The 14,557-nt window shown below is 41.0% G+C and overlaps 1 protein-coding gene across 2 annotated transcripts in view; it reads right to left on the bottom strand.

Moving 5' to 3' along the window:
• Positions 1 to 2,936: 2,936 nt before the first annotated feature.
• LOC307032685 (uncharacterized protein) overlaps positions 2,937 to 14,557 on the bottom strand; it is a gene marked incomplete at its 3' end in the record, with an annotated part of 26,565 nt that continues 14,944 nt past the window's right edge. Inside the window, exon 2 of one of the 2 annotated variants that reach the window (XM_079670837.1) lies at positions 2,937 to 4,297. In XM_079670837.1, the coding sequence (XP_079526963.1) occupies positions 2,937 to 4,297 (1,361 nt within the window). Of the gene's footprint in view, positions 4,298 to 9,416; positions 10,765 to 14,557 lie in introns of those variants that run through there. The other variant, XR_013806357.1, reaches the window with a different exon arrangement.

Raw genomic sequence — 14,557 nt, 5'->3', positions numbered from 1 at the left:
ATAAAATGCACAACTAGTTAGACCATTTTCTGGATTTTTGCATCCATCAGTAAATATTTTTATAAAGTGCCCATATTGTTCATGTAGAACAGTGTTCACATAAGCCTGTACATTGAATTTGTTTTTCATTGAATGTAACCGTTTCAATAGTGATAAATCTACTATAGGTTGAGGTAGCAACCATGGTGGAACAGCTGATAACAACACCGTCGGACTAATATTCCATTCTTTAACTTTGAATTCCTTACATATTTCCGAAACACAAAAACAAAAACTTTCTTTTTTTATTTTGTTACTTTCCCAACTTGTTTGTACAGTTTGTTTAGTTGGGTGAGTATCTTTATGACCCTGTAGATTTGCCCAGTAATGAACAATTAACTGCTTTCTCCTCAAAGAAATAGGTACTTCTCCGACCTCTACCTGAAGTGCCAACACTGGTGTAGATCTTACTGCCCCACAGCATATCCTTAGTGCTTGTGCCTGGACTCTATCTAATTTTTGAAGAGAAGAGTATGCAGCTGAACCATACACTATTAGTCCGTATTCTATGGCTGATCTAATTAAGGCCGTGTACACGTTCCTCAAAGCAGCTTTATCAGCCCCCCACTTAGTGCCTGCCAAGTGCCTCATAACGGTTAAAACCCTTTTACATTTATCTACTACTTTATCAATGTGAGTACTCCATGTGACTCTCTCGTCCAACCATATTCCCAGAAATTTAAATGTCTTTACTTTCTTTAGATCTTGTCCATAAAGTTTTAACCTAACCTCCTCACCTATCCTTTTCCTCGTAAAAAATAAAGTTTCAGTTTTTTCCACCGACAATCTAAACCCCCATGTCAGAGACCAGCTTTCAATTTCCGTAATGGCTTCCTGAATCTTAGCTACAATATATTTTACATTTCTGCCCCTTTTCCAAATAGCTCCATCATCTGCAAAAAGTGACTTACCAATATCAGATCCTACTTGTGTGTATATATCATTGATCATGATAGAAAATAAAAGAGGACTGATGACACTCCCCTGCGGGGTTCCATTCTCAACTTCATGCCTGCGAGAATATGACTTGCCAACTCGGACTCTGATGGCACGGCCAAACAAAAAATCCATAATCCAATTATATACATTACCTCCCAGACCCATAATGTCCAGTTTTATTAATAATCCTTCCTTCCACATCATATCGTAAGCTTTTTCCACATCAAAGAATACAGCTACAACACACTCCTTGTTCGCTTGGGCTTTCCTGACTTCAGACTCCAGGGACAGCAGTGGATCTAAAGTACTCCGCCCTCTTCTAAACCCACTCTGATGAGGAGTCATTAGTTCATTTTTCTCAATGTAGTATGTCAGCCTTTCTGTTATCATTCTTTCCATAACTTTACACAAGTGTGATGTCAGAGCTATAGGTCTATAACTGCCTGGACTGGTTGGATCTTTCCCAGGTTTCCTAATAGGAATAATGACTGACTCTTTCCATATTATTGGCAGCTTCCCTTTCTCCCAGATCTTATTGTACATCTCGAGCAGCTTTCCTAATGCAAAATCACTTAATTTGGTCAACATTATATATATATTTTCATATGAGATAGACTCTATCTCATATGAAAATATTGTACTTTTTGTGGCACAATCTTTATTTTAAAGCTTATTTTACAGATTCTGATTTTTGTACAAAATTAAATCAACTCGTAAATTATTTGGTATTTCAACAAAAAATAAACTACCAAGCAGCATAGCCAATAAGGTTATTAAAAATAGCTCCAACTTTATCAGCTTGAATATTAAGGTGATGAACAAATTGATAAATATATAATTATAACAAATATGATTTATTAATAAATGAGTACTTTTAAATGTGGTATTTAGATGTTACCACTGCAAAAAAGTATAATCATTTGTAATATTTGTATTCTTTCTATATCCCTGATAATCTTCAAAACCCTTTCTGGTTCTTTGAAGGCTCTATCCAGACTATCTTCTGGTTATTCTCTGCATCAATCCCTATTATCTCTTACAACAACAAAAAACAACATCTTGGACATAACCGCAAGACTGTAACCTCTTCACATTCTGTTGAGATTGTGAGTCAATTACTAGCCATGTTTTACACATTGCTGTTGAATCATTAATATGTGGACGACAGTTGAACTGGATGATGTAACATTTATGCCATCTGCTGGAAAGAAGACGTATCGCTCTGTTGGCGTTTTTTGGACAACAAGAACAGAGTGAAGCTCTCATAGCATAAACAATCTTTGAGTCCAGACACCGTCCTGCAAAGAGCACACAGCCCAACAGCACGTTTTTGGTCTAGCATCACTTTCCAAAACGTTTGCATTAAGAAACTAAGACTAGCTGGTCCATTGTAAAGGTCAGTCCACCTTAAATGAGCATTGGGTGATCAGCAGGTGAAAGGCAGGACACGGGAACTTGGTCCTGAGGAGATGTAACGATTATTAAACAAGAAATAGTCGAGTCAAGGGGTCAAAGAAATGAACATTTGTGATTATTAGTGAATCGGTTGCAGATGGTTGAAAACAGGCTTAGGGAGTAACGTATTACATGTAACGGCATTAGGTCATCAGGATACAAAATAGGAAAATGTATTGCCTTACAGTTACAGAAGCAAAAACACTCCGATAACAGGTACATTTATGTAAAACAGGGCTCATTAACAGGATAGCAATGATACAAAACATTTAGAAATAAAGAATACATCAAATCATCCTATATGGAAACTTGGAGCCCTCAATCCAAATAAAATGGTTCATCAACAGTCAGTGGTTAACGGATACATCAGAATGACAAAAACATTAAACATATTGTCCACTTATGTTGATAAAGATGGAGCTCATTTAAGTCTTATATGGATGTTGTACAACAATGTTAATCCAGTCAGACAGATTTCTCTCACGTGTGAACTGCCATAAGACTTATTCATTGTTCTCTCCATCAGCTTCTGTTTCCATGTGTTCAGCTGAGCTGCTGATTGGAGGCTCTGCCTCTCCGTTATCCTCAGTTTGAATTTCATTAAGCTGTGAGGACTGACGACCAAAACACTTGTGCCTTTGGAAATGATTACACCATTTAAATCTTTTGTCACAAACATTGCAGCTGTATATTTCCTCTCCTGTGTGGACTCTCATGTGTGCCTTTAAATGTCCACTCTGTGAAAAAGCTTTCTTACAGACTGAGCAGATGTGCGCTTTCTCTCCTGTGTGGACTCTCATGTGTGTATTTAAACTTCCACTCTGTGAAAAAGCTTTCTTACAGACTGAGCAGATGTGCGCTTTCTCTCCTGTGTGGACTGTCATGTGTGTCTTTAAACTTCCACTCTGTGAAAAAGCTTTCTCACAGACTGAGCATTTGAATGGTTTCTCTCCTGTGTGGATTGTCATGTGTTCCTTTAAATTTCCACTCAGTGAAAAAGCTTTCTCACAGACTGAGCAGATGTGTGCTTTCTCTCCTGTGTGGACTCTCATGTGTATATTTAAACTTCCACTCTGTGAAAAAGCTCTCACACAAACTGAGCATTTGAATGGTTTCTCTCCTGTGTGGACTCTCATGTGTTCCTTTAAATTGATATTCAGTGAAAAAGCTTTCTCACAAACTGAGCAGCGAAAGGGTTTCTCTCCTGTGTGGATTCTCATGTGTTGATTTAGATTTCTTCTATGTCCTAAAGCTTTCTTACAGACTGAGCAGCTGAATGGTTTCTTTTCAGCACTACGTTGGGGATCACAGACAGATTCTTGTCTATTTTTCAGTGAGTTTGAGCCTGAGGCAGATTCTCTGGTCTCCTTCCAATCAGCACTGTGTTCAGCGTCAGGTTCAGAAGAGTCATCAGTGTCTTCAGAAGAGTTATCAGTGTCTTGCGAAGAGTCTCCAGCGTCAGGGTCAGAAGAGTCATCAGTGTCTTCAGAAGAGTCTCCAGTGTCGTCCTCAGTCTTTGGTTGTAAACTGCTCTCTGGATCTGAGCTCCTGGCTGGTTCTGGTCCTCGACAGTCCTCTCCATCAGCTTCTGTTTCCATGTGTTCAGTTTGTCTTTGATGAGGCTGAGAGGACTGAGGTTTCTCTTTCTCATCTTCACTCTTCACAGGGTCAGGAGTGAAAGTGGACTTGGTGATATCAGCCTCCTCCAGCTCCTGAAGCTGCTCTCCCTCCTGACTGATCCTGAGTTCCTCCTGTTCCTGCTTAATGTGTGGGGGGGGCTCTGGGTCCTCCTGGTCCAGACTGGAGCTCCACTCCTGCTGGTCAGGGAGAGGCTCTTCTTTAACCACCACCAGCTGCTGGACATCTGCAGGAAACAGCAAACACACTGTTATATCAGTCTTGGACCTAGTCAATATAATTAGGTATGTTATTGAATTACAGTTTCCAGAGAAGAGAGGCCCATCGTCTCTTCCGCAATTATTAGGGGTGAGCGGAAGTGCAAAGAGGCCCTCCTCAGGATAATACAGTTAAGTCTTGTTAGTTAGGTGGTTCATATCCTGACAGGGTATGAATTACACCTAAAGAGGTCACGAGATAATGACCTTTCGACATCTGGAACATATGTGGGTGTGTTGGCGAATGTAAGGGAAATTGTGTGTGCGTTCATTACAGCTGCTATATATGATGTGAAAGACTTGTACTCGTTGGAGCATTACCACTATTGACTGCTTGTGTGCAAGGTAATGTTTCCTCATTATTATTGATTGTTGTACAACGAAATAATAATTAATCAACTATATCTCTGTGTTTTATTGATTCCCCTCCGTTTTATTCTTTCCTTCTGTGAGTGCAGAATTGCCACAACAACACAGTAAGAAAAAAATGTTCTAATTATGTTGGCTCAATTCACCTCATGTTGCCCAGCCCCTTTCCACTCACAGTTAAAAATGAAAAAGGTTTTTTTCTTCTGGTTTAGCACTAGCCACAATGTAAACAATGAATTGTATTTGGGATTGTTCCCAGATACTACGCCAGGGCTATTCAATTAGTTTGGAATGGGGGCCGGTTGATGAAAATGATCCAAAGCAAGGGGCCGGGAAAAAGATGGCTTGAAATATGAGCAATCATATTAAGAGCTTCAGATACAGTACAACAGCATAGTGGAATGCATATATTGTGTTTAGATCAATCAAACAACATAGCCCCAAGGCCTTTGTTGATCTAAATGCTAAGTTGTGTGACACAAGACACATTGAGAGCATCATTGCGAAAGGGAATGCAGCAAAATAATCGTTTTTTTTCCGATTACGTTGTTTTCATAATCGTTGCAAGCCAAAATCGTAATAGAGATTAAAATATGATTAATTGCACAGCCCTAATTCAAACCTTATTTAAGTAAAAGTGTGCAAGTATTATCAGAACATTTTATGGCACCCTCTTATGTCATAGTAATGATGGTGCTGTTGAGATCTTCATAGTATCAAGTGAATACTTAAAACGAAAGTTAGTTATAATCAAATATGATCAATCATATTCTTGTATAAACCCATAATGAAAATGCTTCTTGATGGGTTTTGAATATGTATGTATGTTTACGACTTGATCTGCTGCTGTGTTGATAACTTTGCGTTTTAAAAAGAGGGTGTTGAGATCTTCATAGTATCAAGTGAATACTTAACGAAAGTTAGTTATAATCAAATATAATCAATTATATTCTTCTACAACCCACAATGAAAATGCTTCATATTTTATGATTTTCTATATTTACAGTATAAACAAAACACAAGTGGTTTGTTAAGTTGAGTGTGTAAGGCCTATAATGGTTTCACTGATAAGGGAGAGACAGTTTCTTCCCTCTTCCCTCACAGCAGTACACAGGGAGGGGGGCTCCTGACTTAAGGAGAAAAAGACAGAGGCCCCAAAAAGGTGGTTATGTCATAGCCGTAGAACAGGGGTCGGCAACCTTTTTGATATGAAGTGCCATTCAAAAAAAAAAACATGCCGACGATCGTGAATTATCAAGGGTGGGAGGGGGGGGTGAAGAGCTCGACAGAGGATCTTCCTCCGAATACCTGCGGGAGATAGGTATGTGTTTGTGGATGTTTTTTTTCGATGACGTTGTTTACATAATCGTTGCAAGCAAAAATCATAATAGAGATTAAAATACGATTAATTGCACAGCCCTAATTCAAACCTTATTTAAAGAGCCTGTGACACGATTTCCCCCATCATCCAAACCCATCAATTTGAGTAAATATTGTCCCCTTGAAAACCGTTACTGAACTGATTTTGGATATTTGTACTTTGATAACCATTAATCTGCCCTTCAATGTTGACCATTTCCTGGATCTTCTCGGGGATTCTTCAAGTCCCGCCAAATTATGGGTGACGTCAATGCGGGCACAGCGCTCCAGCTGCACCGTTCAGGATCCCAGCATCTGCACGGAAACGCACGATGGCGGACAGAGCAGCAAGCTCAGACAGCGATGACAGTTTAATTTTGAACGTGTCTGAGAGCTCATATGAGGCTGAAGGATCGGTTTATTTTGTATCTGTTAGAAGTTTAGGAATTAGGTGCGTCAATATGGGCGATCATACAGTCATGTAGCCAGTGGTGGACTGGGACTAAAAATCAGCCCGGGACTCTCGACCGGCCCACTTCGGTACAACTAGTAAATTGTCAACGGGGGGAGTGGGGGATGTGCTAGTGACTTATCCGACCGGCCCACTTCGGTACCGGCCCATCGGGATTCGTCCCAATGGCCAGTCCGCCACTGCACCCAGCCCAGCCCACGTAAACTGTCAACGGGGGGAGCCTCGCTGCGGGGAAACGGTGGACCTAGTGTCCCGATCGGAGTGGGAATAATAATAATAATAATAATAATAATAATAATAATAATAATAATCCGTGCATTTTATCCATTAATTTCCCCACATTGTGGTAAAAAAAAAACACACGTTTAATCCATGTTGGTGTACTACTACAACCAGTCGTGTAGTGGGGATGTTTAACTGGGTGGACGGGGTGGTGGGTGGACGGGAGACACTATGGACGCGCTCGTGAACTGTCAACAGGGGGGGGGGGGGGGACTTGGGGACCTCTGTGTCGCCTGTCAGCGCAACTTACATGATGCTGTTTAGACAATATAATACTAAAGGGCGGTGCGGCTGTCAGCGAACCGATCCGGCCTTTCTGCGCGACTATCACTCAAATGCGGGACATAGTCTCAATGTGTGGGACGCGGGACAAATAATAAAAATGCTGTGTGTGCAGTCCCGCACAGTGCGGGACACCTGGTCACCGTACACACACAGTTCTGCCCCTCACACACACACGCTTCAAATCAAGTTGCATAAATGCTTGAGCTCCGTTTTTATTATAATTACTGTGAAATCTGCCTATTATGTTTTCGTCATATTACAACAAACACACACTTGCAACTGATAACACTGGCAATGATTTTAGATGTATTAGACTATTAAAAAAAGAAATCATGCTTCAAATAAGTGGGGGTACGGCTTACCCCCGCGTCCAACTACACCACTGACTGCAACTACAAAAAGCTAAGGTTTGTTTTCTCATCAGGAAATGCAGACCGGCTCAAACAAAACATTTTTAAATCATCATCCTCACGATCATTTAATGTATCATATGTTCGCCGAATTGACATGAAAGCACTAATAAATGTAGTTTCATCCACTTGAGTTTACAAAAATAATCGATTTGTTTTTATATCACATCCGACGGGAGGAAATTCAGCAGCTCTCACTACCGATTTTTAATCCTAATTTAATCATCATCTTCACCACGAGCATTTATGTTTATGTTCGCCGAATTGACATGAAAGCACTGACAAATATGAATATACTGTAGTCAACTTCATTAAAACGTTATTAACGTGCCTAAACTCAGTAATTCACCATTTCTACGCATGACAACACACTTTGTCCGTGTTTGGCTCTCTCGCCGCACAGTGAAGCGTTCCCGCATTGACGTCACTTCCGGCTTCCCCAAAATCTCAAAATGAGTCGAAGGAATTTTCCCGCGATGTTCGAAATTATTGATATTTATCGGAACGGTATCGTTTTTTCTTTTTTAAAACAGACGGTTTGAGATTACTAGTAGCCCACTATTTCATTGCACAACAGTTGTTGGGTTCGTGTCACAGGCTCTTTAAGTAAAAGTGTGCAAGTATTATCGGAATATTTTACGGCACCCTCTTATGTCATAGTAATGATGGTGCAGTAAAATGTTCCCTGTCAGTGTTTCATTTATGATGTTTCTTGATTATTTTGTATGTTGCATTTTATTGCTGTAAATGTTTAAAGTTGCACTTGCATAGATGATTATTAGGGGTTCACCGAATGGGAAATTCTTGTCCGAAACCGATACCGAAAATAGGAAACAGTTTGCCGAAAACCAAATGCCGAAAATGATTAATAGAAATATATATAAATATATATATTTATATAATGTATACATTTTTTACCAATGTTGTTCAGCTACCTGATTATGGAAAAAGACATGATTATGGCTAAACTTAACTTAAATAATAATCACTATTATGGGTCCATAAAACATTTATTCAGCACTTTTGAATGTATACAGTACATTAATTCCAAGTCAAGTGCATTTTCTTTTCTCTGTAGGATAACTACAACAAAGTGCATTCAGAACAAAGCCAAGGTGCTTTAAAACTGCATAAACATCTAGGCCAGTAGGCCTACAACAAAATAGTGTAAATAAAGACTGTAACAGCCAGGCCTTCAACAACAACAAATGCACCTATAAGTTTGGTAACCTAACGTGTTGTTGTGATGACGTAATCAAAACGCGGCGACAAGCACGGCGCGCGACCATGCTCACGGCTGGCTCACAGCCAACATGTCTGCCGCTTGGAGATATTTAAAAATATCAGAGAAAGAGGCGCGGATTGCGATTTGTAAAACGTGTTCAGTTGACATTTCTCGAGGGGGTGTAACTGCAAAGACTTTCACCACTTCGGGATTACTCCACCACTTGAAATCAAAACACCCGGACAAATATAAGGAGTATGATCAACGTAACCCTGTTCTCTGACATTCTGTGATATTTTTCCGAAAGCCGAAAGTGCCTTTTTATTAACCATTTTCGGCCGATGATTTTCGGTGGCCGAATATTCGGTGCATCCCTAATGATTATAGATGAGGGAACCTGCTAAATATTAAAATATGTGTTTTTTATATACAGTACCAGTCAAACGTTTGGACACACCTTCTCATTCAATGGTTTTTGTTTATTTTTAATTTGTTTCTACTTTGTAGATTAATACTGAAGACATCAAAAACTATGAAAGAACACATATGGAATTATCTAGTTAACAAAAAGTGTGATTTTTAATTCTAGATTCTTCAAAGCAGCCCCCTTTTGCTTTGATGACAGCTTTGCACACAGCTAGTGCAATTAATGGCTCACCAACTTTAAAGGTTAACACAGAGAGAGATCAATAAAACATAAACACAGATATGGTTGAGATTAATCAATATTCAGTTGCACAACAACAAATAATAATATTGGAGTACATCACCTTGCTTCAACAGCAACCAATCGCGGAAATGCCCCAACGAGTAGCAGTTTTACACAGGCATATATAGCTACTGTAATGAACACACACACATGTTCCCCTATGAATGCCATACTTGTATATGTTTCAGATGTGGAAAGGTCACTATCTCATGGCGTCTTTAACTAACAAAGACTTAACTGTATTATAACCTGAGGCTCTACCGACTGAGCTATGGAGCCTCTTTGTACTTCCGCTCACCCCTAATAATTACGGGGAGACGATGGGGCCTCTTCTCTGGAAATGTAACTCAATAACACATTTGTCTTAACTAACCATGTGACTAGGCATAAGACTGATATAACAAGACGATGGGGCCTCTCTGACCTGTGTGACCTTAATGAATAAGCTAGAAATACGCTGTAATAAGGAATCTCCCATAACAAGGTCGTCACCTGCAATGGTTTTCCATTAACACATCTGCCTTGTCAAGAGATAATTTGTGGAATTACTTGCTTTCTAAATGTGTTTGAGGTAGGGTTAGTGCACAGTGGAGAGCCCTATTTGACTACTGTTGTAATCCATATTATGGCAAGACCCACTCAACTCAGTGAAGAGAAACGACCGTCCATCATCACTTTAAGAAATGAAGGCCAGTCGATCCGGAACATTTCAAGAACTTTGAATGTATCCTCAAGTGCACTCACAAAAACCACTGAACGCTATAATAATTCCATATGTGTTGTTTTATAGTTTTGATGTCTTCAGTATTAATCTACAATGTAGAACCAATTTAAATAAATAAAAAACTTTGAATGAGAAGATGTGTCCAAACCTTTGACTGCGTCTAATACTAGTGTATATACGGAGCCCCAAAGGTTCATGGAGAGAGAAAAAAAGACGCTGTCAGCACGCTTCTCCATGTTTGTGATTGGTCAAATGTTGCTGACCCTGTCCCTTTCACGTGAACGCGCTCTCAGCCGGATAGAGAAGCCCTGGTTCATTTACTGAGTTGATCACACAGCTGTGAGCCACCTAGAAGGCCCAGGCAACTATATAAGGATGCTGTTCGTCGATTTTAGCTCAGCTTTTAACACCATCATACCTGACATACTCGTGGAAAAACTGTCACGCCTAGGTTACCCCTCCATCTTATGCGCCTGGATAAATAAGGAACCGACGGAACAAGAAGCTGCTGGTGTCCTTCTACCGAGCGACCATCGAGAGCGTGCTGTCATACTCCATCTCGGGGTGGTATGCAGGATGTTCAGCTGCGGACAAGAAAGCCCTGCAGAGAAAATGGCAGAGAAAACCATCGGCTGCCCCCTGCCCTCTCTGGAACACATCTCCACCTCCCGCTGCCGCAGCAGAGCTCACTAAATCATAAAGGACAGCTCTCACCCAGGTCACAGACTGTTCTCTCTCCTGCCTTCTGGGAGGAGAGACAGGAGCTTCAAGTCACGGACAAACAGACTCAAAAACAGTTTCTACCCCTGGGCCGTCAGGCTGCTGAACCACCACACATAATGCAATAACCGTAAACATTCTCACACACACACACTTTTAATGCGCTTTATTTACTATTTTTATATCAATATTTGTAACTATTTATCCCCCCGTATGATTGTTTATGTTGTCTGTCCTATTGCCGTGTTTTTTAGTGTTATGTACGTGTTTGTATTTGTTGCACTCCGGGACAGAGTTGCACTCTGAATCTCGTTATACTCTGTGTATAATGACAGTAAAAGGCTTTAACTTAACTTTAACTTTGATAACCAGCTTCGTAGGACCGCTTAGCGAGATCGCGTTTGTTAACTCTTTGGTAACTCAAACATATCCAGGGTCTGTTGAACTGGCTTCGTCGTACAGGGCACTGGAGGCAGTAACGTGTAACTCAGCAGAATCTGAGAAGAGCAGCACCAGCTGCAAAGAGCTGTGCCTTTTACTGTTTACTTCACTGTGTTTCCCTTCATTAGAACAGCTGGATAGAGATCGAGGCTGCTACGTCTAACCACACACACCTCTATTGAACTGCCCGATTATTCCCCCTATTACTCGTTTCATGAAGGAGATGTCCTGTCACCAGGGTGATGTGTGTATGTGTTTGTGCTCAGCTCCGCTCTGTGTGTGTGTTCGGTGTGTGTGTGCGACCGAAACCAGCATTAGTTTTCAAATGACCACGAACAGTAATTTACACACATCTGGTTCTCCATAGTTATATGTGTATTCACAAGTGAAATAAATGTGTTTAACCTTAATCTCGATGTATTGCTAAAGTCCTGCCGGAGTGCCCCGGAACGTGAAAACAAGAAAGTATATCGTGAACGCACAAATTAATAAAACGTGGCCTAGTTTTATTAATTTTTCTCTCTATGAACCCTCCAGGGCTCCGTATGTACATCTCTCTCAAAATATATATTCTTTGAATTAATCCAAAGTGTTTTTTTTTATTTGCTTTTTACACATTTAAAAAGCACATTAAAACTAAATGATCAATTTATGTCACATTTAATCAACTCGTGCCTACATGTCTGGTTAATATTTAAATCAGTACATTAAATGGCATATTATTCAATGTATGTATTATCTTTTAAAATATTTATTTTGGAAGGTTTGCTCTTCCGTAATAAATTATAATTATTATAATTAAGTACAATTGTCTCATAATACTTACATACTTTTACTTAAATAAGATATGCATGCAGTACTTTAACTTGTAATGGAGTATTTTCACAGTGTGGTGTTTGTACTTTTACTTCAGGATCTACTACCTGCAGTAATGCCGAAGTCCCTCCCCTTCCGGTGGAGCTCCATGGGACCTTATTTTGGAAGAATTATGTATTGAAGTCAATGGAGAGAGAAAGATTATCTTTCGATCCCGTTTGAATTGTGCCACTAATTACATGTTTGTCAATTTAAAAGATAATTTTTAGTGGTGGACGATAATTATCGGCCCGATATTAGGAATTATGACGTCATCTCGATAAACCCGATAAAAGTATTAATAGCCCCGATAATATACAATATATTTTTGGGGTAAAAAAAAGAAAAAAATACTGCGGTGTGGGTGGATTGGGATGAGGGGCGCTTGTTTTTCACTCGGCTCCTCCCGTTTTGCCAGTACTGTGGTATTAGTGGTTGAGGAAGAGGGGACTTTTTCACAAATCCAGCGCTCCCTAACTCATGCCTGGCTGTGACGTAAATGGTGTGCGGCCGTGAAGCCAGGACAGTAAACAAACATGTCGTCGGTAGTATGGGACTATTTCAAAGTTTCAGAGTTAGATAGTTTGCTTGCTATTTGTATTAACAAATGCAATGCAGAAGTTCCACGAGGAGGGAAAAAGGCAACGAGCTTTATTACTTCCAACCTGGTTAGTCACCTGAAACATCGCCATCGCTACGATGGTGTGTTAAAAGCGTACGAAGACGCCTGCGCTGCTAAACTAGCGGCGAATCCAAAGCAAGCTGCAAAGGCACCGGGGCTTTTACCTATCGACGAGGCTTTTGAAAAAGGCAAGAAGATCGCCACACTCCTTCATACTCTGATCGATAACGATATAACGATAAGTTTCACCACGGACATATGGACCAGTGATGTTAGCCCCGTTAGCATGCTAGGTCTGACGGCGCAGTGGCTGGACAAAGACTACAAACTGTACAGAGCGGTGTTTGCATTCTCAGGAGCTACCAGGTTCACACACAGCCGATATGATCCGTGAGGCTTTTGAAGCCATGCTTCAGCAATGGAACATTAGTAAAGAGATGGTCCATGTTGTCCTTAGAGACAACGCACGTAATATGGCGAAGGCTTTTGGTGACTATGGAGTTGATAGCCTGGGCTGCATGGCCCACACTTTACAGTTGGCCGTGAACGAGGCTGTGCTTAGCCAAAGAGCTGTGTCTGACTGTGTTGCCATCGGGCGGAAGATTGTTGGACATTTTAAGCACTCCCAAGTAGCGTCCACCGCCCTGGAAAAGTTACAGGCAAACCTGCGAAAGGGAACAACAACCACTACTACCACCACCAGTACACGACTCCAACAGGACGTGGCCACACGTTGGAACAGTACACTTTACAGGCTTAAGAGTCTGGTGGCGCAGAAGCAAGCTATTGCAGCTTATGCAGTAGAATACAAGTTACCAGAAACACTCAACTCCACCAATGGCCCTGGTTGAAAACATGTTGACCATCCTCGATCCGTGTGAACAGCTGACTAGAAATATTAGCAAAGCTACAGCCCACAACGGCAGACGTAATCCCCTCCATCCAAGCCTTAACGCGCCTGCTAAAACAAACTGTTCCAACAGACCACGGAGTGAAAACATCAAAGGAGACCCTGTTAAAAGCAATCCAAACGCGTTTTGGTGACATCGAGGAAAAGCCCTTGTATTATCTCTCAACGCTATTGGAGCCGAGGTACAAGGACCGCTACTTCACCCTTGCATCAAAACGGCAAGCTATATAAATGCTGCGGGAACAGCTGCGCTGCGTCGTCGAGAGAGACCGCCGTGCCACAGACACCCCCGGCCCCCAGCCAGGACGAGCCACCGGCAAAGAGCAGCAGGGGAGACGAGAACAACTCCTTCTTGGGCATGTTTGAGGCAATCCTCGAAGAAAATACAGATGATGCAACTGAACACCAGGAAAACAGCAGAGTGGATGCGAACGCAAGTGTATATATTTTTTGTTTGAATTTTTTTATGAACACAATGTTATAACTTATGTTAAAAATGGAACCGGATATTCAGAACATCATCATAATTAGATTTTGTTCTTCTGTGTTTTGTTTTTTACAGAAAGCTCCAGTCATATCTGTTGGAGGCCACGCTTCCCATGAACTGTTGCCCGCTGGAATACTGGAGAAGCAACCAGTCCCGTTACGAGTGCCTGGCCCAACTTCCTCGTAAATATCTGTCGGCTCCTTGCACTAGCGTTGACAGCGAGCGTTTGTTTTCTGCTGCTGGACACGTGATGACCGAGCAAAGAAACCGACTCGAATGCGACAAGGCAGAGATGCTGCTCTTCGTCAAAAGAAATCTCCCTCTGATCAAACCAGAATAAAAAAAAAAGTATAACTTTA

The sequence above is a fragment of the Notothenia rossii genome, assembly GCF_949606895.1.
Source record: "Notothenia rossii genome assembly, chromosome: 3".
NCBI classification, from domain to species: domain Eukaryota; kingdom Metazoa; phylum Chordata; class Actinopteri; order Perciformes; family Nototheniidae; genus Notothenia; species Notothenia rossii.
Note: the sequence above shows the minus strand (reverse complement) of the source record. Positions and strands in the feature narration are given on the sequence as shown.